The following is a 27,917-nucleotide window of genomic DNA, read 5'->3' on the forward strand; positions in this document are numbered from 1 at the left end:
CAAGACTGGGCCATGGCTGGATTCATTGTTATGCAACAAACTCACAATGACTGTGTCGTCTGCAAATTTTAAAATGTGCCTGTTTTCATAGACACTCCTGCACATGTTTGTGTAGAGAATAAAAAGTAAAGGGGAGAGAACACATCCCTGAGGTGAGCCAGTAGAGGAACATAGTGACTCAGATAAGATACCATTCACTTTGACTCTTTGTGTTCTATCTGTTAAGAAATCTAAAATCCAACCCACCAAATTCTGGCTCAGCTGAAAGTGCTCGATAAGCCTTGTGGCTAAAATGTGAGGTTGGATGGTGTTAAAAGCTGACGAAAAATCAATAAAAGTCAGTTTAACATGGGTTTTGTTTCCCTCCAGATGTTTAAATAAAAGATTCAGCAGGGTAAGTATGGCGTCATCAACACCTCTATGGGCCCTGTAAGCAAACTGCATAGGGTCAAGTGCATGTGCTGTTCTCCCTAGCAGTTCTGATTTGACAAGTTTTTCGAATACTTTCATTAAAAGAGAGGTGAGGGCGATCGGTCTAAAATCATTCAGAGTTTTAGGTCTGCTGACTTTAGGGACAGGGATAATCTCTGCTTGTTTCCATAACCTGGGCACCTTTTGCTGACTCAATGACACATTGAAAATGTGATGAACAATAGGACTCAATTGTTTTGCACATGACTTCAGTAAAATACCACTGATTTTATCGGGTCCAGGGCTTTTATTGGTTTTTAGAGAGAGGAGACACTTTTCCACTTCTCGCTGTTCTAGTGCAAAGTGTTGATCATTTTTAAGACTATCTCTCAGACTCCTCCCTTCCTCACTGAAGTCGAACTGGTCAAATCTTAGATAGAATTTATTCAGAGCACTGGCCAAGTCACAATTTGACCCAAAACCATCAATAGTAATGTGAGTGCTCTTTGTTTGTTTTATGCCTGCCATTGTCTTAATACCAGACCAGGCCGCAGAAAGGTTATTCTCTGCTAGTTTGCTCTCTACTTTGGCTTTGTATCTCTGTTTAGCCCGTAGGATTTCAGTTCTCAGCTCTCTTTTAGCTACTTGTTGTTCAGCAGGTCCCCCGGAGTTGAAGGAGAGCTTCTTCTGCTGTAGGTGAGCCCTGACTTCCTTGGACATCCATGGCTTGTTATTAGGGTACACCTTGATAGTTTTTGTGGGAATGATCATATTCTCACAAAAAGTCACATAAGAACAAACCACATCAGTGAGTTCATCAATGTCCGTACAAGAGTCTTTAAACATATCCCAATCAGTGCAATCAAAGCACCCTTGGAGACAAGAAGTCGATTCCTCCGACCAAATTCTGACCTCTTTAGTCTGAATTTTTTCACTTTTTAGTACAGTTTTATATGCCGGGAGAAGAAGCACACAGTTGTGGTCAGCAGAGCCTAGTGGAGGCAGCCGAAGTGATTTATAGGCTCCCTTAACTGTACCATAACAGAGGTCTAATGTCTTGTCCTTCCTGGTTGTGCACGTAACATACTGATAAAAGTTCTTTAAGGATTTTTTCAGAGATACGTGGTTAAAATCTCCCAGTATGAAATGTGGTGCTTCAGGTGACATGGACTGCAGTTTCTGCACAACATCAAAAATAGTGCTTGTTGCAGTAGATGGGTTTGCTTTGGGGGGGATATACACCGTTGTGATGAATATCTGGGGGAATTCACGGGGCAGGTAAAATGGGCGGAGCGACACTGACAGGAGTTCCACATCAGAGGAACAGAGGCTTTCTCTCACTGTCACTGAGCTGCAGTAGCGCTTGTTGACGTATATGCACACGCCCCCTCCCCGAGATTTCCCCGTCACCTCTGCATCCCGGTCCTGGCGGAAAGGGACTCCAAATCCATCAATGGAGAGATCGGTATCCGAGTCCTGCTCTGTAAGCCAGGACTCCGTGAAGGCCATGACGCAACAGTCCTTGTAGTCGCGGAGGAAACGAACATTTCCTTGGAGCTCGTCCAATTTATTCCGCAGCGACTGTGCGTTCCCCAGGATCAGGGAGGGCAGTGGGAGGCGCGTCAGCTGCTGCTTCTTCAGGCGCAGCCTGACCCCTCCCCTTTTACCCCTCTTCCTTCTTTTAATTCCCCTCGCGTAATCGCTGCCAAAGTTAACATCGACATCCCGTCGGATCTCATCTGGTAACCCTGTCAGATGAAAGTCTGCTGTCAACTCAGCGATTCGGCTCTGTGTATTCCACTGCAGCAAGAAATCCCGAGCATATTGTATCCTCGGACCAGGAAGTGCACCCTCGCCGAACCCCACCGGCAGGTTGCTTAAGGTCCACAAAGTCCACAATACAACGAGGATAAGCAGCTCCATCACGGCAAATCAATGGAAAAACGTATAAAAGCACTAGTCCATGGCGATCAGCAACATAAAAACATAAGAACCATTCATAAAATCATTCATAACACAGAACATAGGACGCCGAGAGACCCTCTGCCGGTCGCAGCGTGCGCATGCGCCCTAACACTCTAACAGTGTGGGAAAGAGACGTGAGCGCGAGTCTGACTCCAACACAAACAGTGTTTAGTTCCCGTCTGAAAGTCTGATCATCTACAACTGTTGTTAGAAAAATAAATCCTGTAATTCATTGATGTTTTTTTACTTTCAGGCTAAATAACGAGTGAAAACCAGATTTAATCCCAAAGTCTGGGTTGAAGGGCAAACGGCTCAGATGTATTTTTATTTGATTTCTTTCCAACTGAGTCCGTTTTTCTTTTCACTTCATGAGAAGAATCATATTCTCAAGTTTTTTTTTTCTCATTTACAGTCAAACAAGATAAAATGTTTGGTTCTTTAACTATTTGGGTCAAAAAAGAAAAGAAAAGAACCTAGAACTAAAATGTTCCTGTGTTCCCACTGAGACGTCACACAGGTTGGATAGATAACGGATAGAAAAGCAGTAAAGTCAATACACTTCTCATGGACCTGATCCCCACTCGACTTGGACCTCCTCCTTCAAAATAAAAGCATAAATCCAGCTGTGTGACTGTTACTGTTTGTTGTGTGACAGCTGTGTATGAAAAGACATGGATTCTAATGTGAGGTGTCTGTGTCGACCTGCAGAAGCTGTTAAACCAGTGCCTACGCCTCGAACGCTGCCCACCGTCGACCCCACACTGCTCAACGCCCAGCAGCAGGGTAAGAACACACACACACACACACACACACACACACACACTCCTTCACTTCCTTTTAATCCCATAAACCCTGACCAGACGTTGGAGAAGATGAGCAGACTGATCTCTACTCTCCTCAGCTCCTCCACCTTAAAAACCTTTCTTCTCCGTCGTGCTCTTCATTAGACTCTTGTCTTTTTCCACGTCGTCCGTCCTGCGTGATCTTTTGAAGTCATGATGGCTGAGACTCCATCTTCTGCTTCTACTTTAAAGGGGGTCTTTGTTTTGGCGGGGAGCCCTCGCCGCTATAGTTTATATTTTTCACTGGTAAAAATCCATGGAGCGTGGTCTGCAAAGGTTGGTAACGGTAACGAGAGATTGCGGGTTCCGGGGCGCGTTTGTGTCGTAGCGCCGTACAGCAGACCAGGTTTCTGTCCTTAGAGCCTCCATTCTCCCTGGAACTAGTTACAAGTCATTTATTTAACCAGAACTATTACACTGATGCTGTTCCTCTTTAAAATAAAGTGTTTAATACTTGAATCCCTCTCTTATATTTAACTGTTCTGTCTAACTTTCAGTCACTACCACCGTTTGTGTTTAATAGTATCATTCATTCATTCATTCATTCATTCACACACTTGTTAAATAGAGTGGGTCAAGCAGTGATGCTGCAGGGTTCATGTACTGTATCAGTTTTTAATGCAGCTGGTTTTATTCAGTCCAGACTCAGGTACTCGCTCTGTAAAGATGAGGAGGTGCTGTGATTTATAAAACACAAAACCACAGGTGGCTCTTCTTCTGTGTAGCTGATTTTAAAAAAAACACACACATCTAATCCAGTTTGGTGATAATATATGTAACATAAGAGTAAAATCTGAAGTTACACACAATAAAATCCTCCTTAAGTTCCTCCCTGGAGGATTTCAGCACCACATGCCCCTCGTCCTCCTCTCCAGAGACGATAGTGGACACTCAGCAGCAGCTTTGACTGGATAAACAGGTGAGATGAATAATTCAGCCTCTGTTCAACACGCCATTCAGACTCAACTGCAACGTCAGAGAAAGAGCAGAAGCAGCTTTTTATTTTCCTCCTTTGATCTCAGCTGTCGTGTCCGATAAACCGTGGGACGCCGGCGAGTCCGCTCCTGCCCGGTGGCCTGAACAATTAAAATGAAGACGAGTCTGTTTGAGGGATTTATTCAGCTTCAGTACATGGAGATAAATAGAAGTATAAATAAAATAAAATAAAATGACTTGCAGCCTGAACAGAAAAAGGCAGATGAAGCAGGAAGTGTTTTCTGTCTTTTTCTGTTCATGAGAGGAGAAATAAAACTTCAGTGACCATCAGCCTTTAACTCAGCTGCTCTGAGTCTGAACTGATCTGTATTGATTTATTTAGCGACTGAACAGATTTGTCTCTGCAGCCGGAGAGTCGGTTGTTGTCTGTGAAAAGTTTAAATGTGTTTTATTTTTCTTCCTCAGCAATTAGGTTCAAGTTGCTTTATTGATACCCGGGAGAGTCCAAACATCCATCACAATTTGAACTGTCAAAACAAGACATAAAACATAAAACAAGGAACAAATTAGAATCAACAGAAAGTGCTGAAATCCATGAAATAAAAACGAATTATTAAAAACGCCGAGTGAGACTATATGAGTGTGACGTTCACAGACAGTGTAGTATATGAACCAACGCTGAATACACATTTTATCAACCAATAGAAACGGCAGAAACACAGAGGAGAGGCTGGCTGATCAAATAATAACAATCAAATGAAAAAGTAGGTTTTCATCTTATGTTTTAAAATGTGTGTATGGAGACGATAAACAACAGATTGATCAAGTTTCAGCTAATTGATTTACATCCAACGGTCAAACCAGCAGAGAGCAGCTTCTCATCCAACAACAACAACAACGTGGCTTTACTTACTTTATTTAAAAAGGTTTGTTTCTGCTGTGAGTGTGATTGAGGATCTTTTTTGGGGGGGTGGGGGGGTAATCAGCATTTTTCAACACTTTCTGACAATAAACTAAACAGCAGTGATGAAGAGAGATGACGTTTTTCTTATATTTACCATCTTTTTAAATACTCCGTCTGCTCTGTCGTCTCTTTGCCAACATTTCTCACTTCATTTTTCCGCTGGTTTCCCTCCTCCTCCTCCTCCTCCTCTTCCTCCTCCTCTCTTCCCATCGCTGGGACTGGACTACACGCAGTCGGCACATTCACCGCTCTTTTCCAGCTTTTGGAGAGAGAGAGAGAGAAGAGAAATCAGCCAAGGGATTAGAGGCTTATGGTGCAACAACATTCAATCTTTCTTCCTTCTTTCTTCCCGGTCTTCTCCGGGACGTTTTTTAAGAGCAGCGGACGTTGCTTTTACGATCGTTATGAAGCCAACAGAGGCCGTTATCTGCAGCTCTGCTCTTTGTGCCGGACGGACGGCCGGCGCTGGGACCCTCAGAGCTCCTTTACAGGGTCTCACCGTGTTAACGTCGAAGTTAAAAAATCACTCATCTCATCATTATTTCATGTTGCGATTCGAGCTCCAGCTCTGAGGATCTGTAGATTCCTCCCTCGCTGCTTTCGTGGCAGGAAAAGTCAGGTTTGTAGCGGTGGCGCAGCCTGAAATAAACCAGCGTTCACCACGTAAACCGGCCAACAAACAGAATCACAAAGAAGCTGAGTGGTAGTTTGGCCGCTCGTCAGCCAGAGGTTTAAAATGACACCCGCTCCGGCCTCTTTGATGGTGAACCTCAGGACAGTTCACGTCACTCCCACGTTTAGATCCAGACTGAAGCTTCAGACACGTCGTCCCCAACGCTCCATCATTACATTTGTTAGAAGTCGTCTGTAAAAGACTTCACCGGTTCATTCTTCATTCTCAGCGAAGCTTTGAAAGAGTTGAGTGTTGTTATTCACGCTGGAGGCCGTCGGAGAGCAGATGGAATAACTGCGCTGCATTCAAAGTCACTGGTTTTGTCCCCGTCCGTCGCTCCACTGAACGCTGACTAATCCTCTGATACTCAGCGGCTTTAAACACATCACCTCTGCTGTGTCGACCTCGGGAAACTCCAGGCTGTGTTGTAGAGGCCGAGATCTTTGGATGTAGACAGCAGACATACTTCCTGATTGGGTCTTATCGTTGGGTCTACAATCTTCATCGGAGTGAAATGCTGCGTTTAAGGTCTTTGCTGTTGCCATTCGTTGTATTTTCTCCAACACCTGCAGAGTAAAGACTCCACTTCCTGTTTACACCAGCATGGTGCTCATCAATGGTCGTTTGATGTGTTTGCAGGTGAGATATTAAAGGGACAACGAGGAGTTTGTATTTTGTTATAAAAAAAAGTCTCATATTAATGTGGATGAATCTCCATTACCCACTTGTTAATGGGACAACGAGGAGTTTTGGAAAAGCGAAGTGTTTTCTCACTACATTTATGAGCCTCCGCGCACCGTGAAATTCTTTGACCGGCGCAAGACAGACTCATGTTTTCATTCATCAAGAATTAAAGTCAGAGGTTCAAAGACGATCACATACCGTCGTAGTTCCGACCATAAACGGCGATTCGGCGGCGTTATTCCCATGACTCGCCACAAAACCGAAAGTAAAGAAACGCTGGTTGGCTCGACCAGCATTTCCACCACCACTAATAATAACAAAATAACGATAGAGATAAAACGATATATTTATCGAAAATGGGCCCATTAACAAGTGTGGGTAACGTAGATTCATCCACATTAACGTGAGACTTTTTTATAACCAAATAGAAACTCCTCGTTGTCCCTTTAATGGCTCCATTTTTGATAAATATCGTTTTGTCTTTATCGTTATTTTGTTATTATTTAGTGGTCGACGTGCCCAGAATTTCCTACTTTCGGTTTTGTGGACGCTGGTGGCATCGTTTATGGTCGGAACTACGACGGTATCTGATCATCTTCAAACCTCCGACTTTCGTTCTTGATGAATGAAAACATTCTTGGCAAATGTTTTCGCTTTCGTCCGTCTTGCGCCGGTCCAAGAATTTCACCGTGCGCACGGAGGCTCATGGGAAATGTAGTGTGAAAACACTTTCCAAAACTCCTCGTAGTTCCTTTAAAGACAGAGATTGTTTCTGATAACGGAGCGAAAATTCTGCTCTGGACTGATGTGGTTTTGGTTTTAAAATGAAACAGTGACAGTGTGGACGAAGCCTGATGCAACAAATCCAGATCGGTCTGATTCTTCTTCACCACAGGCGACTTGTTTGAACAGAGAGTTTGTGTTAAGGAGGAGGATTCGATTGATTAACTGTCACAACAGAGTCAAACTAACTTGGGTTTGCAGGTTTGACTCATGACGGAGCGTCGGTTCACCTCCGATCAGAAAACCTCTGATCTCCCATCGCTGTTCCTGACCCGCGCACATGGTTCTGGTTTGACTTTGGCCAAAGTTGTGAGGACGTGAGGTCTCAGCGGTGATCATCAACATCCACACAACAGTTTTCATTGGGACTGTTTCACATGGGGAAAGAAAAGGTCCAATGAAAACTGTTCAGAGCAACGTCTGAGGATTAACCAGAGAAACTGAGACGTTGTTTCTGGAAACGGTTTCCGTCTGAGTTTTAGACCTTCGACGGGACAAAACTAGTTTGTGATGCACAGCGTGAGTTTGGGTTGAAACATGAACAGAAAAGCCACAAAGTTTTGTTCTGGTCGCCGTCGTCCGTCGTCTTCCAGCTGTGACCTGCAGCTGGATAAATGAAAGGAGTGTGTTTGATATGGAGAACGTGTCCGAGGCTCATGTTGTGTTTGCAGAGCAGAGTGAGGAGGGATGGTTCAGGTTAGAGAGTCCTCCAGGGAGAGAGAGAGGGAGGGAGGGAAGAATGATGATGATGAAGGAGAAGATGAATGAGTGTGACTGTATAGATGGAGAAAAGATGACTCCATATAGAATCAGTTGCATATCATTAACTTAAATATAAAACATTTAAATGCAGTCGAAGAAATGAAAGAACGTTCATCACATACATTTATTCTGCTTTTTCATTTCAGAAACACTTTTATTAATCCTGGCAGCTCCTTTTTCTTTTTTATTACACTAACTAACATGTCTGATTTATGCTCACAGGCTTTTAAGTGCTTTGCAGAAACAAAGCCAATAAAGCACCAAACAGATGTGATGTAAGATATATTTAGAGGTGAGCGTGAAGCGAAAGAGACGAGAGATTCAACAAAGACACAGGAATCGAGGGGTCGACTGTGAAGAGGGAGAGGACAAGCATGTACTACATAGGACAAAAGTGTCCAATGTGTTTGAAGCCATATAAAAGACATTTTTTACAATTTTTTTCCAGTTTTTTTTGCATGAATCTTCTTATCTACTTCTCCTCTATTGATCCAAACCATTGATTTAATTACTTTCAGACTTTTAACCCCTTCAATGCCAGAAAATAGAGTCCCTGGAAAAAAAATGCCAAAAAAAGCACTTAAAAAGGTGGTTATTTCCAAAAAACTGAATGCAAATTGAATTTGGTTTGGAGGGATTAGATCAGTCTTGGATATGTCATTGATGAGTAGCAGCATTGATTTTCTGGGGTCTGTAGTTTTTTGTACACGGGACTCTCCGAAAAAAACCCGACACATGTACTACATAGGACAAAAGTGTCCAATGTGTTTGAAGCCATATAAAAGACATTTTTTCCAATTTTTTTCCAATTTTTTTTGCATGAATCTTCTTATCCACTTCTCCTCTATTGATCCAAACCATTGATTTAATTAATTTCAGACTTTTAACCCCTTCAATGCCAGAAAATAGAGTCCCTGGAAATAAAGTGGCGAAAAAAGCACATAAAAAGGGGGTTATTTCCAAAAAACTGAATTCAAATTGAATTTGGTTTGGAGGGATTAGATCAGTCTTGGATATGTCATTGATGAGTAGCAGCATTGATTTCCTGGGATTTGTAGTTTTTTGTACACGGGACTCTCAGAAAAAAACCGACACATGTACTACATAGGACAAAAGTGTCCAATGTGTTTGAAGCCATATAAAAGGCATATTTTAGAATTTTTTTTCCAGTTTTTTTGCATGAATCTTCTTATCCACTTCTCCTCTATTGATTCAAACCATTGATTTAATTAATTTCAGACTTTTAACCCTTTCAATGCCAGAAAATAAAGTCCCTGGAAAAAAAGTGGTGAAAAAAGCACATAAAAAGGTGGTTATTTCCAAAAAAATGAATGCAAATTGAAGTTGGTTTGGGGGGACTAGATCAGTCTTGGATATGTCATTGATGAGTAGCAACATTGATTTCCTGGGGTTTGTAGTTTTTCTGTAGTGTCAGATTAAAGAAATTGCTCCCATAGACTCCCATTATAAAAAAAATGAATGGAAGTCTATGGGGAAATGGAGTAAAATGACTATTCGCACACGACACAGACCCAGACAGGCAGAAACATGCGTGTGCGGACTCAAACACACACGCACACATGCACGCACACGCGCGCGCACACACACACACACCAGCATAGGTCTGATGTTTTGTCCATGGACATTTTTGTCCTCATCTGGTAAAAGTGTAGCCTGACTCTCGCCAGACCCTTGTAGTTCCGCAAAGCTCCACCAGAGGCGCTACGCTCAGCTTCACACAAGGGTCTGGACTCGAGGCCAATGCAAACTTCTTCCCCGGAGCAAAAAATAATGAACCAATCAGGATCGCCGGGCGGGACTTTCTGAGGTGTGACGTAGCGCTGAAGCGACTGTTTGAGTCAAACAACAATGGCGGCTCGCAGTGAGTGGCTGAAGTAGCACGTCATTCAAGATAACGGACAAGAGGTTTATCCAATCACATACAAGATTTTTTTTACAAGGCCCCGCCTTCTGAAATGAATCGCCTATGGAGCAGTCCCAGACCCTTGTGTGGAGCTCAGCGTAGCTTTGCGGAACTACAAGGGTCTGGCGAGAGTCAGGCTAGTAAAAGTGTGCGTAAAAAGTGGAAAATGGGATTGCAAAAATAACTAAAAATCCATTCAAATCAAGTGTGTTACTAATCAATGACATGTCCAAGCCTGGTAAAATCCCCACCCAACAAATCCAGTTTGCATTCAGTATTTTGAAAATACCCATGCGTTTTTAGCCTTTTTTTTTTCATAGGACCCTCTATACTGGCATTCAAGGGGTTAAAAGTCTGACATTAATTGAATATTTGGTATGGATCATTAGAGGAGAAGTAGACTAGAAGATCTTTGCAAAAAAACTGGAAAACAAATATGAAGGTATACTATTTTTATGGCGTTTTGTCAGTGGACATTTTTGTCCTCAAGTGGTAAATGTGTATGTAAACTGAGGATGAGCTGGAGAATGGAGTCTGGAGTCCTCTCCTTCCTCCACCTCCCATGAAGAGATCTCCAGTGCTGAATGCCCTTCCCCCCCGGCCTGACAGCTCAGCCTGACAGCTCAGTGGATAATGAGGAACGCCCTCAGTGGATAATGAGGAACGCCCTCAGTGGATAATGAGGAACGCCCTCAGTGGATAATGAGGAACGCCCTCAGTGGTTAATGAGGAACGCCCTCAGTGGTTAATGAGGAACGCCCTCAGTGGTTAATGAGGAACGCCCTCAGTGGTTAATGAGGAACGCCCTCAGTGGTTAGTGAGGAACGCCCTCGTGTGGATTGAATTGAATTGAATTGAATTGAGGAACGCCCTCGTGTGGATGTGGAAGGACAGGCAGGTCAGACTGGTGCTTCCCAAGCTGTGTTTACATTTTCCCCTGCTGTGATTTGTGGCTCACATTGTCGTTGTTAGGTCAATGGGAGCGGGGGTGGGGTGGGGGTGGGGGGCACTGGCCTCTACGTAAACAAGGACATCTAAACTATTACTTTGATCCTAGACTGTAGGGGAGAAGCCTATCAGCATTGGAGCTCTCGTCATGGGAGGTGGAGTATTAGGAGAGGACAGTTGTAACGCCTCAAACTGGTCAGACCTAGGCTGGTATCTGTGTGTGTGTGTGTGTGTGTGTGTGTTTGTGTGTGTGCGCGTGTGCATGTGTGGCTGTCAATTTAACATTTTTACTGTAGTCTATCAAATTCTACTTTTTACCATTGTAGGCTAATGCATGAATATTTTAGTTTGTGGAGTAACCACCAGGTGGAGCCCTGTAACCACCAGGTGTGTGTGTGTGTGTGTGTGTGTGTGTGCCTGCATGTGTGTATGTGTGCGTGTGTGTGTTTGAGTCCGTGCACGCATGTGTCTGCCTGTCTGGGTCTGTGTCGTGTGCGAATAGTCATTTTACTCCATTTCCCCATAGACTTCCATTCATTTTTTTTATAATGGAAGTCTATGGGAGCAATTTCTTTAATCTGACACTACAGAAAAACTACAAACCCCAGGAAATCAATGTTGCTACTCATCAATGACACATCCAAGACTCTAATAATCCCAACACACCAAATCCAATTTTCACTCAGTATATTATAAATAACCCCCTTTTTATGTGCTTTTTTCACCACTTTTTTTCCAGGGACTCTATTTTCTGGCATTGAAGGGGTTAAACGTCTGAAATTAATTAAATCAATGGTTTGGATCAATAGAGGAGAAGTGGATAAGAAGATTTATGCAAAAAAAAACTGGAAAAAAATTGTAAAATATGCCTTTTATATGGCTTCAAACACATTGGACACTTTTGTCCAATGTAGTACATGTGTCGGTTTTTTTCCAAGAGTCCCGTGTACAAAAAACTACAAACCCCAGGAAATCAGTGTCGCTACTCATCAATGACATATCCAAGACTGATCTAATCCCTCCAAACCAAATTCAATTTGCCTTCAGTTTTTGGGAAATAACCCCCTTTTTATGTGCATTTTTCACCACTTTTTTTCCAGGGACTCTATTTTCTGGCATTGAAGGGGTTAAAAGTCTGAAATTAATTAAATCAATGGTTTGGATCAATAGAGGAGAAGTGGATAAGAAGATTCATGCAAAAAAAACTGGAAAAAAATTGTAAAAAATGTCTTTTATATGGCTTCAAACATATTGGACACTTTTGACCAATGTAGGACATGTGTGATTTTTTTTTTTTTTCAGAGTGTGAAGGTGTTATACAGGATCGGGTTTGGAATTCAAAAATATATGAAAAATGATGAACGTTTACCAATGTTGAAGGCTCTAGCTAAAACCACTATGAAATATCGCAAAAGTGAAAATCAAAAATGGACAAAAGTGTCCGTTTCAGATATGAAGGTTAAATATGTTAGAGAGAAGAAGAGAGGCCTGTGTAAACAGAGAGAGAGAGATTATGAGAAAAGACGACAGGATGGCGTCAAAGTAAAATTAATAACAAATGATTTAAAAGGAGGAGTGGAGGATGGGAGGGAGGATCAACACAGTGACATGTTTTCAACCTGAGCCGACACAAGTTACCAATCATTATCAGTTCTAATATAATCAATAGACGATTAATATTTATATTAATATAGCTGACTTGTACAGTCGAGCTGGTGATTAGTTACATATACAAAGCTGTAAAGCTGTGGCTCCCACCTCTCAAGCAAAGTCGACAAATCATGAGTAAAATGAAAGAATAAATGTGATAATGAAAATAAATGCGTAGAATAATGTTGTTAAAGGGATAGTTCAACAATTGCCATAATCACTATAGTCTTAGCAGTAGGTTCGTTACCCTTAATTGTAGGTGCAAGCTGTTTTTAGAACAGCGGAGCAGAGTCGCGAGCTGCTCAGAGCTACGCTACGGAGGATCATGGGATTTCTTGGTTTCCCTCATCAAACTCATCAAATTCTAAAACAGCTTGCACCGACAATTAAAGGTAACAAACCTACTGCTATGACTATAGGGATTATGGTGATGGGCCAATTTGCCAAATTGTTGAACTATCCCTTTAAATACATTTTTGTAAATCATTAAAATGGTGAAAAACTCTCACAATTATTTCTGTTGATAGAAACTCTCAGTTTGTGGCTGCAGGATTGAAAGGAACGAGTGTTAAAACGTTTTAGGCAACATTTTGAGTTTCACGCAGCGTTTAGTTTTGCTGGTCCGTGACCTCTGACCCTCTTCATGATGAGGGCGAGTCCGAGCTGATGTGGCGTCGGACCTCTGGTGTCAGGTGTTCACATGCAGCTCACCGCGTCGCTGCAGAGACAAAAGAAGAGGATACGAGGAGGTGTGGAACAACCTGGTTTAGACTTTCACCGTCCTCAGAGAGGAAACCAGAGAGGAGCGAGGGATGAAAGGAGCAATAAAGGGAAAGACGGAGGAGAAGCGGTGTCCTCTGACAGTCAATCAGAGCAGAGCTGAGCTGCCGTGTCTTCAGGACGGGTCTGCCAGGAGGTTTCTTCTGAGTCCTGCATTCTTGTGTGAGTCCTGTATGTGGAGTAGGGCGGATCGGCTCTGTGTGTTTTCTATAGTGTTTCCTCCAGAGACTCTGCTGGGTGGAGGACTGACGAGCTGCAGAAACACTGAGCTTATAAAAAAAATAAATACAAAAAAAAAGCTTTTTTTTTAGGTTAAAGTTCATTCATTCACACAGACACGCAGAGCACCAGAGAAAACTGATCAATAATTAATCAGAAAAACAAAAAGAAAATGATGTAACACACTGGAAAGCAAAACAAAACAGACCATAGAACATATTAAATTAGGTTTTTTTTCTCCCCATTGTTTTCATTTTAATGCTGCAGTGTGTGTATGTGTGTGTGTATGTGTGTGTTTGGCAGTGGAAGTGGAGTTTTATCTGATTCGTATCCACAGAGATTTGAATTATGTAAAGTAAGAAACATAGTGTGAGGGCTGTTTGCATTGAACCACACACACATATAGAGGATTAGCATCACAACTCCTCCCTGTTTCCAACACACAACAAGTAGAAACCAACTTCTAACAAACAAGCCATAATAATGAGAATAAAAACCACATGGCTGGACTCAGGCCAGTGTCACAATATTTGAAGGGATAGTTCAACACTTTGAAAATTTGCCTATTGCATAATCCCTATAGCCATAGGAGGAGGTTCATTACCTTTAATGTTTGGTGCAAGCTGTTTTTAGATCGACAATCTGGTTTTCACAGCTCCTACTTTAGTGGGCATTTTTATTTCCTGTTCTTTACTATTAGGTGAAATGATTAATCAGGTGCCTGATAATTGTACTGAAGTCAGGCACCTGATAATCACTCCATCCAATAGTGGTGGACATGACGAAATAAAGATGCCCACCTAAATTCAGGAAGTAGGAGCTGTGAAAACCATCTTGGAGTTTGTAAGTGGTTGACTAGGGGTCATTTTAAAGGGACAACTAGGAGTTTGCTTTTGGTTATAAAAGAGTCTCATATTAATGTGGATGAATCTACGTTACCCACTTGTTAATGGGTCCATTTTCGATAAATATATCGTTCTGTCTTTATAGTTATTTTGATATTATTATTTAATGGTCGACTCGCCCAGCATTTCCTAGTTTCTGTTTCCCAGACGCTGCCCGGCGGGTCATGGGAATAACGCCACTGGTTTGCTGTTTATGTTCGGAACTAGGATGGTATCTGATCGTCTTCCGACCTCCGACTTTCATTCTTGATCAATGAAAACATTCTTGGCAAATGTTTTCGCTTTCGTTTTGCGCTGGTCGAAGAATTTCACCATGCGCGCAGAGGCTCTTGGGGAAAAAAAACCTCCTTGTTGTCCCTTTAAGTGTCTTGTACACTTTTCGCATGGTCAAGGGTTCGCGCTCGCACTTGTTATTTTGGAATCTCGCGTCTCAAATTTCGCAAATCTTCTTGCGTACTTGGGGCGCTACATCTACTGTACTGCCACCTGCTGGTCCTCGTCCTCCGGTATCGATCAAGGGGGCAGTTGTTGGTCTGAGAAGTGAAGTCACTTCCGCGTTCAAAAAACTGCAATCCCCTCGGCTTCCTCTGGGGGCTGGTGTCAGAAAGCAGCATTTCTCCATAGACCCCCATGTTAAAATCGCCGACTTTACATCCTCAATAAACATGATCAAAGCCTGGTGTCAGAACGTTTTTTGGGCTCAATCGATAGTTTCTACCCCCGCACACACTCTGAGGGGTATGAATTGTTTTTTAACTCTACCGTTTTACTGTGATTAGGTTAAAATTCTGGCCAATTAGGGCGCGGAAACGTTGAGTGAAAGGTCCGGAGTGGTCAGTGGGCAGGTTCTCGGCCGGCCAATCCAACATGGCGCTGTTCAGGCCGCCGTATTTGAGTCACAAAAACGACTTCCCACGTCACGGATGCTACGTCCATTCTTTTTACGTCTCAGGTCACATGAACAGGAACAGAAGGAGCTCATCTGACGGTTTTATCTGACGAGTTCATGTCAGAGTGGAGATGGAGAGAGAGAGAGACATGTGGTGGACCTGATGAGCTCACAGGGAGTGGTGTGTCTCTGAGGGACGGCTCTGAAGTCTCTTTATTAAATACCACAGTAATAAGAGTTGACAAAGGTAACACACACACACACACACACACACTCTCGCTGACTGTCCCGTCTTCACACACTCCCCATCACTGTGACCTCTGAGCTCTGCTGCAGGTCGCTCGCTCACTCTCTCTCTCTCTTATAAATTACCCACAATCCCCTCAGTGCTGACAGACGATTATGGGCTGGCGGTGTTTCCATGACGCGGGTCACAAGTGTTTTAATAGAGAGTTTTTCCTAGAAATTTTCTCTCAGCGGCGACGGAGAGGAGATTTCTTTAGATTCTTGTCGCCACGATGATGGGTCATCAGGAGAAACACCACCGTCTCCATGACAACATAATTTTATGATTTAAAATTATTGATTAATTAGGAAATAGAAAATAAAATCAGCTTGATTTTTTTTTTTTTTTACATTTAAAAAAAAAAGTTTGTTGTGTGCTGTTCTTTTTAAATGTGTTGACTTTATGTAAAGCACATTGAGTTGCCTTGGTATGAAATGCGCTACATGTATATAAATGAAGATGCCTTGCCTTGAAAAGGAAGCTACAGAGACGAACTAGAACTGTGCTGCATTTTATAAAAGCCTTTTTAAATTCTATTATTCATTCATGAATTAATTCATGTTTATAAATGATGTATTAAATGAGACTGTTATTAATCTGCAGTGCTGACTGATGGACTGGTGTGAACGATACAAACTGATCTGGTTTCACCTCCGACGTTTTACAGATGAAACGTTTAATGAACCAAACAAATCCAGAATGAACATGGACTGATCAATAATTACTGATCATCTGTTGAACACTTTGACTCTCACTTTGTGTTTGAACCGATGTCTCACCATCTTCTTCCTCTCCTCCTCCTCCTCCTCCTCCTCCTCCTCCCCCCCTCCAGGCGGCGTCCAGCTCGGCCCGGAGGACTTCACCAAGGCCCAGAAGTTCTGCAAGTACGCGGGCAGCGCGCTGCAGTACGAGGACGTCGGCACGGCGATCCAGAACCTCCAGAAAGCTCTGAAGCTGCTGACGACCGGCAAAGAATGAAGCCTTTGTCCTCCTCCTCCTCCTCCTCCTCCCATCTGATCCCTCCATCCATCCCTCCATCCCTCCTTCTCCTTCCCCCACCCCTCTCTCTCTCTCTCCAGCAGCGCCGCTCTATCTGTCACTGATCTGGCCACAGCGAGCTGAGGACACACACACTCACACACACACTCTCTGAGGCCGCCCTGTGAAGAGAGCTGTTGAGCGTCAGAGGAGGACATGATGGAAATCAGTCTGTAACAATGGCTGCCTGTGTCTGACACTCTGTCTGTCTGTCTGTCTGTCTCAACGTCTGTCTGTGTCTCTGTCTGTCTGTCTGTCTGTGTCTCTGTCTGTGTCTCTGTGTCGACTCATGATCAATCATTAGAGCCCAAAAAAAGCTGATCAAAGCTTCATTATCGATCACTATTGACTTTACTTGATTCATTATTAATATTCTGTCTTAAATTGAAAATACAAATGTTGGTGTGTTACACAAAACACATATACACATACACATACACACAACATTTGACACATAGTTTACTAACTGCATGAGAGAAATCCTTCAGATTGAAGCTCTGTGCAAAAAAACCCAGTGAAGTCGACCTTCAGTGACACTGCAGGGAGGAAATCGATTGATCGGTATCAGTCGATAAAAGAGTTAATGATTTTCTTTTTTCTAAAATGAACTGTAAAATTAGTTTGGAAGAAAATGTTTGATTAAATATTTGAATCCAGGTGTGAGATCAATTAAAGGTTTAAGTCAGACGCTTAGATCAAACACTAAAGGGTTAAATCGGTGACTGGTGGATCGGCTCGTAGATCGTCTGTAGGTCAGTTAATCCTGATAAATAACAAACGTCCACAATCTTAAATCTAAAATCTCTTACTGACTGACTGACCGTCTCAACTCAGAGCTTCGATTTTCATTCATTCGATGTGAAGGAATCGAACCCTGAACACATGTTTGTGTAAAACCTCGTCATGTTTGTGTTCATCAGTTCAGACATGAGACAAATCCAGATTTCTTACAACAATCTAACCAATCAGTCAATAGATAAAACTGCTGTCGGGTGTTTGGGCGTCAACAGGTGGCGTCCCTTCACTTCCTGTTTGGACAGATGTTTAGTTGTGAACGTGTGGACATATCGACATCTGGTCTCCGAGGCGGCCGCTGCTCTGGAGTTTTCTATAGTAATTTAACGTTTTGGTTTCTCTGAGCTTGTTTTTTTTTTCATTTTGGGACGTTTGAGGTTTTCACTGAACTGCAGAATCGGAGCTGTTGAAGATGAATTTGAATAAAACATTTGAAAAGATGTCGACTCGTGTTGTGGTTTTTAATTGAGGCAGTGGTGAGTTCATGTTGCCTCAGACTTTCCAGTTGTTTGCAGCTGTTGCACCTGATGAACAATGACCGAGGAAACACATCAGATGAAGAGCAGCGAACTGAGGTATCACACACACACACACACACACACATCCTTGTAAATCTATCTTTGTGAGGACATGTCATTGACATAATGTATTCCCTAGCCCCTTACCCTAACCTTAACCATCCAAAACAAATGCCTAAACTTAACCATTACTCTAAACCTAATTTAAACCTAATTATAACCTACGTCTTAACCCTCAAACAGCCCTTGGAAAAAGTGAGGACCAGCCAAAATGTCCTCACTTCCCAAAAATGTCCTCACACTGTTGGTTAAAAACTCGTTCCGGTCCTCACAACGTAGCACGTACAAGAACACACACACACACACACACACACACACACACACACAGGAGTCTGATATGTTTCACCAACATGTAACAACAGGTTGTTATTGACACCGTGAAAGTTTAGCTTCTTAATCAGTAATGATCAGAATAATCATTGATAATTTGAAGCTCTTTGAAATTGAGCGTTTGTCCCTGTGATTTGAGGCAGTTTTTGTTTTTTAAGTTTCAAACCAGAAGAAAAAACTGAGAAAACAATGGTATTTATTTACCTTACTGTACCTTGGTGTTTGAAAGACCGATTATGAAAGAAACTAAAGGACATCAACATTTTTGATGTCCTTGTTTCTTCCTCTCTTTTTTGGTCCTGACCCGTTTGCATCCCTGCAAAAAACAAAATACAGGAAACAGACAAATTGAGGAGTTTGCAAATTCACTTTTTCCATTTTGTCGAGTTCAATTGAGGAAAGAAGAAAGAGAAAGTCAAGAAGTAAAGGTAAATTAAAGCTGCAAGCAGCGCTCATCGGGCCCTCGCAACCACGCACCACTGCACGGGTGTGGCAATGACCGCGTGACTGCTATTGAATGAGACAGACATGGACTGTCATAGTAAATTGAACTTTCATTTTCCATTAGTATGACATGAATGGTAGAAGGCGGTAGGAGTAGAAAAGCCCTCAACTTCTTTTTACCGCTTTTGAACATGACAGGTATCTTCTTTTGAGATGATGATTAGTAACGTGTTGATTATATGCTACAGAGGATTTTTATTAATTCTTTATTTCTTTTCATTTTTTAAAGGGATAGTTCACCCAAATTGAAATTGCACTCATTATCTACTATTTTTCAAGCTTGTTTGTAGCGGAAGCTCCCCTTCCCGGTTCGTCAAATTTGGACGAACCAGGGTCTGTCCTCTTCCCAGTTCATCCAAATTTGACGAACCGGGAAGAGCCGCTACAAAACATTTTGGGGCTTCAATACAAGACGGACATTACATACGAGCAGCATGGAGGTATTTGGATGTTTTTTGGTGTGTCTTTTTGTTACGAAGACAGTTGGTATCCATTTGCAACCGTTATATGGACATGCACTGCTACGCCGAGACCCCCTGTAACTCAGAGAAGCCACAGAGGACTCTGAAACTTCTCCCAGCCCTTAGTCAACATGAGGGTGAGTAGATAATGAGTGAAATTTCTATTTTGGGTGAACTATCCCATTAATTTGAGTATTGCTTATGCTGTCGCACCCCATTATGTGACGATGTAATAACACCACATTTTGCAATGTGTAATAAACTTTGCTGCATTTTGTTATAAGTTGTTACATATTGCATCAGTTATTACAAAATGCGGGTGTTGAATTTTTTTTAACAAAGAAAATAATAATTTGGTGCATTATGTAATAACTTATTACAAAAGTATTAGCCTATATATTTTATTCCTTATCATGTTCTCTGCTGCTGTGGCAAGTGAATTTCCCTGATGTGGGATTAATAAAGTTTATCTTACCATATCTTTAAAATATATTTTCTGGGCTTTTTTGCCTTTAATGGAGAGCACAGTCGAGAGAGAGACAGGAATTGGGGAGGCAAAGAGAGGGGGGGAGAGGGGGGGGGGGGTAGACAGACAGACAGACAGACAGACAGATAGACAGATAGACAGATAGATAGATAGACAGATAGATAGATAGATAGATAGACTTTGTTGATCCCAAGCTGGGAATTTATAGGGCAGCAGCAGCATTACACAGACACACAGTGATGATAACAACATATAGTATAAGAATATAAAGAATAAGAATGTAAAGAACAAACTATACATAATAAAATAGTAAAATATAAAGAACAAACTATACATAATAAAATAGCAATAGCAAATAAAATAAAATGTGATGTACAAAAGTATATACAACAACAAATTGGCAGCGTTAATTTTAGTGCAAAGTAGAGAATGTGCAAGGTGTGTAACCGTGTGTAGAAAAATAAAGTGCGTAGTGACTGTAAGTTATGACCAGAGTTTTTCAGCTGTTATTATACAGTGTGATGGCATGTGGCAGGAAAGATTTCCCGTATCTGTCCCTTGGACAGATAATGACATGATGACAATGACATGCAGGTAAGGGCCGCGATGTGGGATCCGAACCGGGGCCACCTGCAGTGACGACTGTAACCTAAGCTAAACACGGCCTCATCTTATCATGTCTCGTCTTGTCTTAAATACACTCACAGATCAGGACGTGTGGGCAGAATAAAGACTTGACAGCCCTGGGGGGTTTTGCCATTATGAAGCTTAATTCCAAAGAAATTCAACAACAGACTGATTCCGAGGTAAAACTTTGAATTGTTACCAACTGACCTGCCTCCAAATCTCACTATATAAAAGCGGCTTCAGGACTCAGGACAGAGCGAAGACGAGCAGAAGTCCTACCACACATCATCCACCTACAGAGACCCAAGAAAAACTTCCAAAAGGTAGAGTGACATTTTCTAATTAAAGACTGAAGGATGTGCTCAAGAACAATTTGAAGGTTTGTTATACCAGTTAAATGAGTTAATGGTAACAGCAAAGTGTGGATTCCATGTGCCATCTGTTGCATACATGTGTGCTTATGACAGACTTAACTGTTCTGATATTGAGCCCATTAGTAATGTGAGGCCACCAGCTGTAGTATGTTGAGAGCAGGGTACTCACAAAAACTAGAAGGGAACATCTGAGGTTGGGTTATGTTATGTTATGACATGTCTGATTTTCTGTATGCAGACTTGACAAAATGGCAGTGGTGTTCAGTGCTAAGCTGGAAGAGGATGGAGCCTATGGGCCCTTCAATGGAGAAAAAACTGTCAAGTACAAGGAGGTGATTACAAACATTGGCGAGGCCTACTGTCCATGTACAGGTAAGTCCATCATATGTCATATGCCAAGCTCTTAATCATTCATGTTGATTGATTTGATTTACAGAATTACAAAAAAAAAAAAAGACCTTTATTTAAACTCGGAAATATATTGGGGAGGAAATATATTGAGGAGCAACCTCATTTGGTATATAGCCAAGACAAAACATAAAGCATTTGAGGACAATACATAACACAAAATGCTTGAGACATACAAGCATGTCCGAAATACGAAATATGAAAAGTAAAGTGACAAAGATAAACTGAAAACAGAGATGTCTAGTTAAAAACAGGAGCAGATGGAGGTAAAATAAGATGCAGTTATGGGTTTAAATTGTCCTAATGATAGAAGTGTGGTAAGTTTCAGATGGTTTTGCAGATTGTTCCAGGTTGCAGGTGCAACAGTAAGAAAAACTGGACTTTCCAAATTCACTATTAACAGAGGGAACCTGCAGTGTGAGCCAGTCCTTTGACCGTGATGATAAACAGTGTCAAGTGGATGTAGAGTTGTAGCTGATGCATGCCTGTATAAAATGTCTCCATAATCTAAAACGGATATAAAAGTTGCCTCAATAAGTTTCTTCCTGCAATGAAGAGGAAACAATGATTTGTTTCTATAAAAAAAAGTATTTTTCTTGTCGTAGTTTGGTTACCAAATTGGACACATGATTAATACATGTGTCGATATGTTGTTCCCACAGGTATGTTCACTGCACCAATTGATGGTGTTTATTACTTCACCTTCTTCTACCATGCTGGAGGACAACATACTGCCAAGCTGGTGCTGACCAAGTACAACAAGCCGGTTGTCGTGACAGGCGATCAAAAGTCAGCTGGTGACGATTCTGACAACGGAGGGAATGCCGTGTTCTTGGAGCTGCAGAAAGGGGACGAGGTGTGTGTGCGCTTGCCTGCACATACTCATGTTTGGGCATCAGGCGGCCACACCACCTTCAGTGGGTTTCTGGTTTCTGGTTCCAAGTAGAGTGGATGTCTGCTGAAATAAATGATGCATCCGTTTTAAAATGTAATTTCAAATCGCAACAGGTGTCATGTCATATCAAAAATAAATCATCACAATGCAAATCAAATAAGTCTTGACTGGTTCTATTATTGTTTCACGTCTGAAAACTGATATGTTCAACTCATTAATCATCAATAACTCAGTCCTGAAAAACTAGAAATCACCAACATCAAATTGACCTATGACTAAGCCACGCCCCCAAACACGATGAGCCAATCACAATAAACACGATGAGCCAATCACAATGCGCATAGCTAGCCCATACACTCCGGACATTCTCTGCTTCCACGTCCACTGAAATGCATTGCAGTTAGTCAGTTTTCATTCGTTTTTATATGTTCTTCTTGACATTTTAAGTTTAAAATGCAACTCCGACACTAGGTATTGTAATGGTAAATCTTAATATTCCTTTGTTTTAATCACTTGAGACGTTCCTACACCCTACTTTCCCAGACTTCCTTCTGCAATTGTAAATTCAAGTTCCTTTACACTTAACCATCTGTGATGCCCAACTTCCCACTTCACACTCAAACCCCTTTGTATTTTAAATTGTATCTCTTAACTCCATACCTCGGGATACCAGTGATGATACCTTCAAAGGTGAAGGTGTGAAAACACAATCAGGGAAGGGGCCGGCCAAAGGACACAAACACACCCCAGAAGTGGACCTTCCCTCAGCTATAAATGTTTAGGTTTTCCCATTGTCTTTGTCTTTTCTTTACCATCACCCACTCAGGTAGAACTGACCTTTCCTTGCAAGGAAATAAATTCATGTCCGCCGGCGAAGTCTCTATTTCATTATTCACCAACAGCAAACGGGTAAGAATTTCCACGACAGTAGGTATCCCGAGTGGCTGGGCGACGGGGTGTATTTTTTTTTTACCTTTTCCCAAGCCACATCTCAACCGAGAGAAGTGTCTGCTCTGGATAAAGTTATGCGGTAAACCACAACACCAACTAAACGTGGATAAAATTAACAAGGATGTCTAGATCTGTTCTAAGTTAAGTCAACAACGTATTTGAGGCAACAAATTGTCAGAGATGTTTAGATGTTAGCCAGTATCACAACTAAGCATAAAGTCCGCTAGCTTAATGCTAACGTATAATGTAAAACTCCATAGACAGGCTAACAGAAATTAGCCCGTTGCTATCGGCGTTTCGCGGCAACCGACAGCCATAACAGTAAAGCTAAGTGAAGTTTTGGTGACTTCGAGATGATATTTAATCTTTCTGTCTCCAAAAATCATCAATTGCCTCCTTTGAAATGTCTCCTACTGTGACAGCTGCCATAGCACGTGTCACCAAATGTTGACTGTTTGTCCGAGTGAGTGGAGGGGGCGGGGCTTAGCATAGGTCAATTGGGGAGGCAGAGAGGGGGGGATGACGTGCAGGAAAGGGCCACTCGATGTGGGATCCGAACTGGGGCCACCTGCAGTGATGACTGTAACGTAAGCTAAACACTGCCTCATCTCATCATGTCTTGTCTTATTTAAATACACTCACAGATCAGGACGTCTGTGCAGAATAAAGACTTGACAGCCCTGGGGGGTTTTGCCATTGTGAAGCTTTATTCCAAAGAAATTCAACAACAGACTGATTCCGAGGTAAAACTTTGAATTGTTGCCAACTGACCTGCCTCCAAATCTCACTATATAAAAGCGGCTTCAGGACTCAGGACAGAGCGAAGACGAGCAGAAGTCCTACCACACATCATCCACCTACAGAGACCCAAGAAAAACTTCCAAAAGGTAGAGTGACATTTTCTAATTAAAGACTGGAGGATGTGCTCAAGAACAATTTGAAGGTTTGTTATACCAGTTAAATGAGTTAATGGTAACAGCAAAGTGTGGATTCCATGTGCCAACTGTTGCATACATGTGTGCTTATGACAGACTTAACTGTTCTGATATTGAGCCCATTAGTAATGTGAGGCCACCAGCTGCAGTATGTTGAGAGCAGGGTGCTCACAAAAACTAGAAGGGAACATCTGAGGTTGGGTTATGTTATGTTATGACATGTCTGATTTTCTATATGCTGACTTGACATGTTTTGTTTTCTGTAGAGAAATCCAGAATGGCAGTGGTGTTCAGTGCTAAGTTGGAAGAGGATGGAGCCTATGGGCCCTTCAACGGAGAAAAAACTGTCAAGTACAACGAGGTGATTACAAACATCGGTGAGGCCTACAGTCCATGTGCAGGTAAGTCCATCATATGTCATATGTAGCCACGTTCTTAATCATTCATGATTGATTTGAGCTACAGAACTTTTCCTCCACCTCATTTATAGCCAAGACAAAACACAGAACATTTGAGGACAAGACATAACACAAAATGCTTGAGACATACAAGCATGTCCGAAATACGAAATATCAAAAAGTAAAGTGACAAAGATAAATTGAAAACAGAGATGTCTAGTTAAAAACAGGAGCAGATGGAGGTAAAATAAGATGCAGTTATGGATTTAAATTGTCCTACTGATAGAAGTGTGGTAAGTTTCAGATGGTTTTGCAGATTGTTCCAGGTTGCAGGTGCACAATAAGAAAAACTGGACTTTCCAAATTCACTATTAACAGAGAGAACCTGCAGTGTAAGCCAGTCCTTTGACCGTGTATGATAGAGGCTTGTGTTAAAAGATACTAAAGAGTTAATATAGCCTCAATAAGTTTCTTCCTGCAATGAAGAGGAAACGATTAGTTTCTCTAAAAAAAAAAAGGCCATTTTTCTGTCGTAGTTTGGTTACCAGATTGAATGCATGATTAATACATGTGTCGATATGTTGTTTCCACAGGTATGTTCACTGCACCTATTGATGGTGTTTATTACTTCACCTTCTTCTACCATGCTGGAGGACAACATAACGCCAAGCTGGTGCTGACCAAGTACAACAAGCCGGTTGTCGGGACAGGCGATCAAAAGACAGCTGGTGACGATTCTGACAACGGAGGGAATGCCGTGTTCTTGGAGCTGCAGAAAGGGGACGAGGTGTGTGTGCGCATGCCTGCAGGTGCTCATGTTTGGGCATCAGGCGGCCACACCACCTTCAGTGGGTTTCTGGTTCCTGGTTCCAAGTAGAGTGGATGTCTGCTGAAATAAATGATGCATCTGTCTTAACTCATTGAGTGCCAACCACGTAATTTCTCGTTTTTCGTTCCCATGCGTTGAGTGCCAAAAACGTAATTTTACGTTTTTTGCTTTTTTTTTAAATTATGAAAATAGACACTTTAATACACATTATATGTAAATTTGGGGACTCTACGACGAGGAGAACTGAAATAGATGACGATCAAAGTCACATGACAGCTCATGATCTGGAAGTTTTTATCATAACTCGGCTTCTGCAAACGAGTTCTGCATGCAGATGCAGCGCAGCTGCAGCGCAGCTGCTCTGCTCTCACCCACGCTGCTGCTCCAGCTGCTCGAGCTGCTCGGAGCTGAACCAGGAAGCTCTCAGCCGACAGTCCGCCCGGTCTTCAGCTGGAGCAACACCGTGTCCTCCCCAAAGTCCTCCCGCGGTAAAATCTGATGGTCTCTGGGCCAAAGCAGACCGCCGTCACCGACCCGAACCACAGACGGACCGCGACCACCGGCGGGACCGGTCTTCCCGAGCCGCGGTGGCCGACTGACCCTCACGTTCCGCGGGGAGAAGCTGTGACACGGCACGGTGCGTCTGTGTTATTGTTGTTTAGTGGCGCCCCCCCCGCCCCCGCTGGTGGTTTTGTGAATAGAACAACAATTGTTGTATATATTTATCTTATACGAGCCCTTTGATCCAGAAATGCGAGTGTGAGAAGAGCGACAGGCACAAACAGCGCACCTTTCATAAAAGACGCTATATCTCCTTTTCTAGAAAAAAAGGAGGGATTTTGGTGAAACCCAGCCATGTTTAGCTTGACTTTTCTCAGGAACGGAGGCACGTAGAAACAAACGGTTTGTGGCCACTTGAAGCATTAAGTTAAACCTTTCAATTGAGCCACAGTATGTGTTGGTGGCAATAATATAGAATACACTGTGGCTCTACATAAAAAGTCAAAAATGGTCTAAATTGCCGGTACACTTGACTAAAACTTTGGAAAGGAGCGCGGCACTCAATGAGTTAAAATGACGAAAAAAAATCGCAACAGGTGTCATGTCATATCAAAAATAAATCATCACAATGCAAATCAAATAAGTCTTGACTGGTTCTATCACTGTTTCACATCTGAAAACTGATATGTTCAACTCATTAATCATCAATAACTCAGTCCTGAAAAACTAGAAATCAAATGGTCAATTTGGACAATGGATGATGGAGTTATAAAATCTTGATTTTCAATGGCAAGGGATCAAAAGTAGCCAGTTTGTTACCATAAAATGAAGTGGATGAATTCAAGAGTGTAGGATTAGTGGATATCAGTGTAAAATACTACATTTCCTGTTTCCACAAGGGGGCGCTATGGGTGACACTGAATGTTAGCATAATGGAGGTGTTCAGGGTGGGGCTCTTATCATGTCCAGACACTTTGAAGCAGTTTGGATGTGGGTAAGGTTGCATGGAGCCACAGCTGCCATACTCACTGACTTACAGACAAGCTTTTAATAACTTGTCATCACCATCATATAGAGATGAGCCTCAACAAATATGAAGTCGATAGGATTAAATCCCTAGGGATGGTTGGTTTAAGTAAGAGGTGTGGAAATCGCCAATATTTGACAGACAGAAATCAAAATGGCCGACTTCCTGTTTGGTTTTGACCATTGGTGCAAGAGACTTTTCTGTGCGATTGGACATTTTCTTTATGCCTACCAATTTTCATCTGCCTACTCCAAAAAAAAAAAACCTATGTAGAGGCGCCCATGTGCGAGACCCCCGTGTGTATTGATTTTCATGAGCTCATGAGTTCGTTAAAGTAATCAAAAATCCAAACATAATTTCATGGTGAGAGATTGACATTTGCCGCGTCGCCAAGTGGACGCCATTGCATGAAAGGGATATTTCAACATTTTGGCAAATTGGCCCATTGCCATAATCCCAATAGTCGTAGCTGTAGGTTTGTTACCTTTAATTGTCGGTGCAAGCTGTTTTTAGATCGGCAGAGCAGAGACGCGAGCTGCTCAGCATCAAATACACCGTTTAACAACCCCAAAACTCTCTCGTGGACAAGTTGTGACCTGCACATTCACCACACTATGAAATAAAAATGGAACGTTACGAGACGGAGTTGTTTTAGAGGTAAATTAATGCAAAACCGCCAACGCGCATTTCCGTTGGGGGCAGTTTATCGGCAAGCAGTCTCTTTTCGGCACTGCACTGGCTTTGCATTTACCCCGAAAACAACTCTGTTGTGTTTTATTCTGAAATACATTCAATAACTGAGCCTTAAAACCAACCGTCAGGACTTCCTGTCACTTTATGACATCACAACAGAGCTGTCACAAAGCTCCGCCCACCTGGACTCACCATCCAACAACTTGCAGAATTTGGTTTCTCTGAGTGTTTTACTATGAAATCTGCTCTATTTTTACTGGATCACTCAGAAAACAATCAGCCAACAAGAAGAGAGGCTCAGAGCCACCTCTCTTCTGATTGGCTGACACCGACCTGTTGTTAGTAGAGCTCCAGAGAGGAGATGGAAAACTACACTGAGATGTTTTTTTTAGATCTTCATATAGAAATAAAACAGAAGAAGAGGAAACATTGAAGCTTCACATGTGTTAAGTAACAGTGAACAGG

The 27,917-nt window shown here is 42.2% G+C and overlaps 1 protein-coding gene across 1 annotated transcript in view; it reads left to right on the forward strand.

Moving 5' to 3' along the window:
• Nucleotides 1-17,392, forward strand: part of vta1 (vesicle (multivesicular body) trafficking 1) — an 81,056-nt gene extending 63,664 nt beyond the window's left edge. Inside the window, exons 7-8 of the mRNA XM_084000903.1 lie at nt 3,085-3,159; nt 16,454-17,392. Coding sequence (XP_083857029.1) covers nt 3,085-3,159; nt 16,454-16,599 — 221 coding nt within the window. The 3' untranslated portion in view covers nt 16,600-17,392. The remainder of the gene's footprint in view (nt 1-3,084; nt 3,160-16,453) is intronic.
• Nucleotides 17,393-27,917: the final 10,525 nt, after the last annotated feature.

This window comes from Trachurus trachurus (assembly GCF_905171665.1).
Source record: "Trachurus trachurus genome assembly, chromosome: 24".
Taxonomy (NCBI): Eukaryota; Metazoa; Chordata; class Actinopteri; order Carangiformes; family Carangidae; genus Trachurus; species Trachurus trachurus.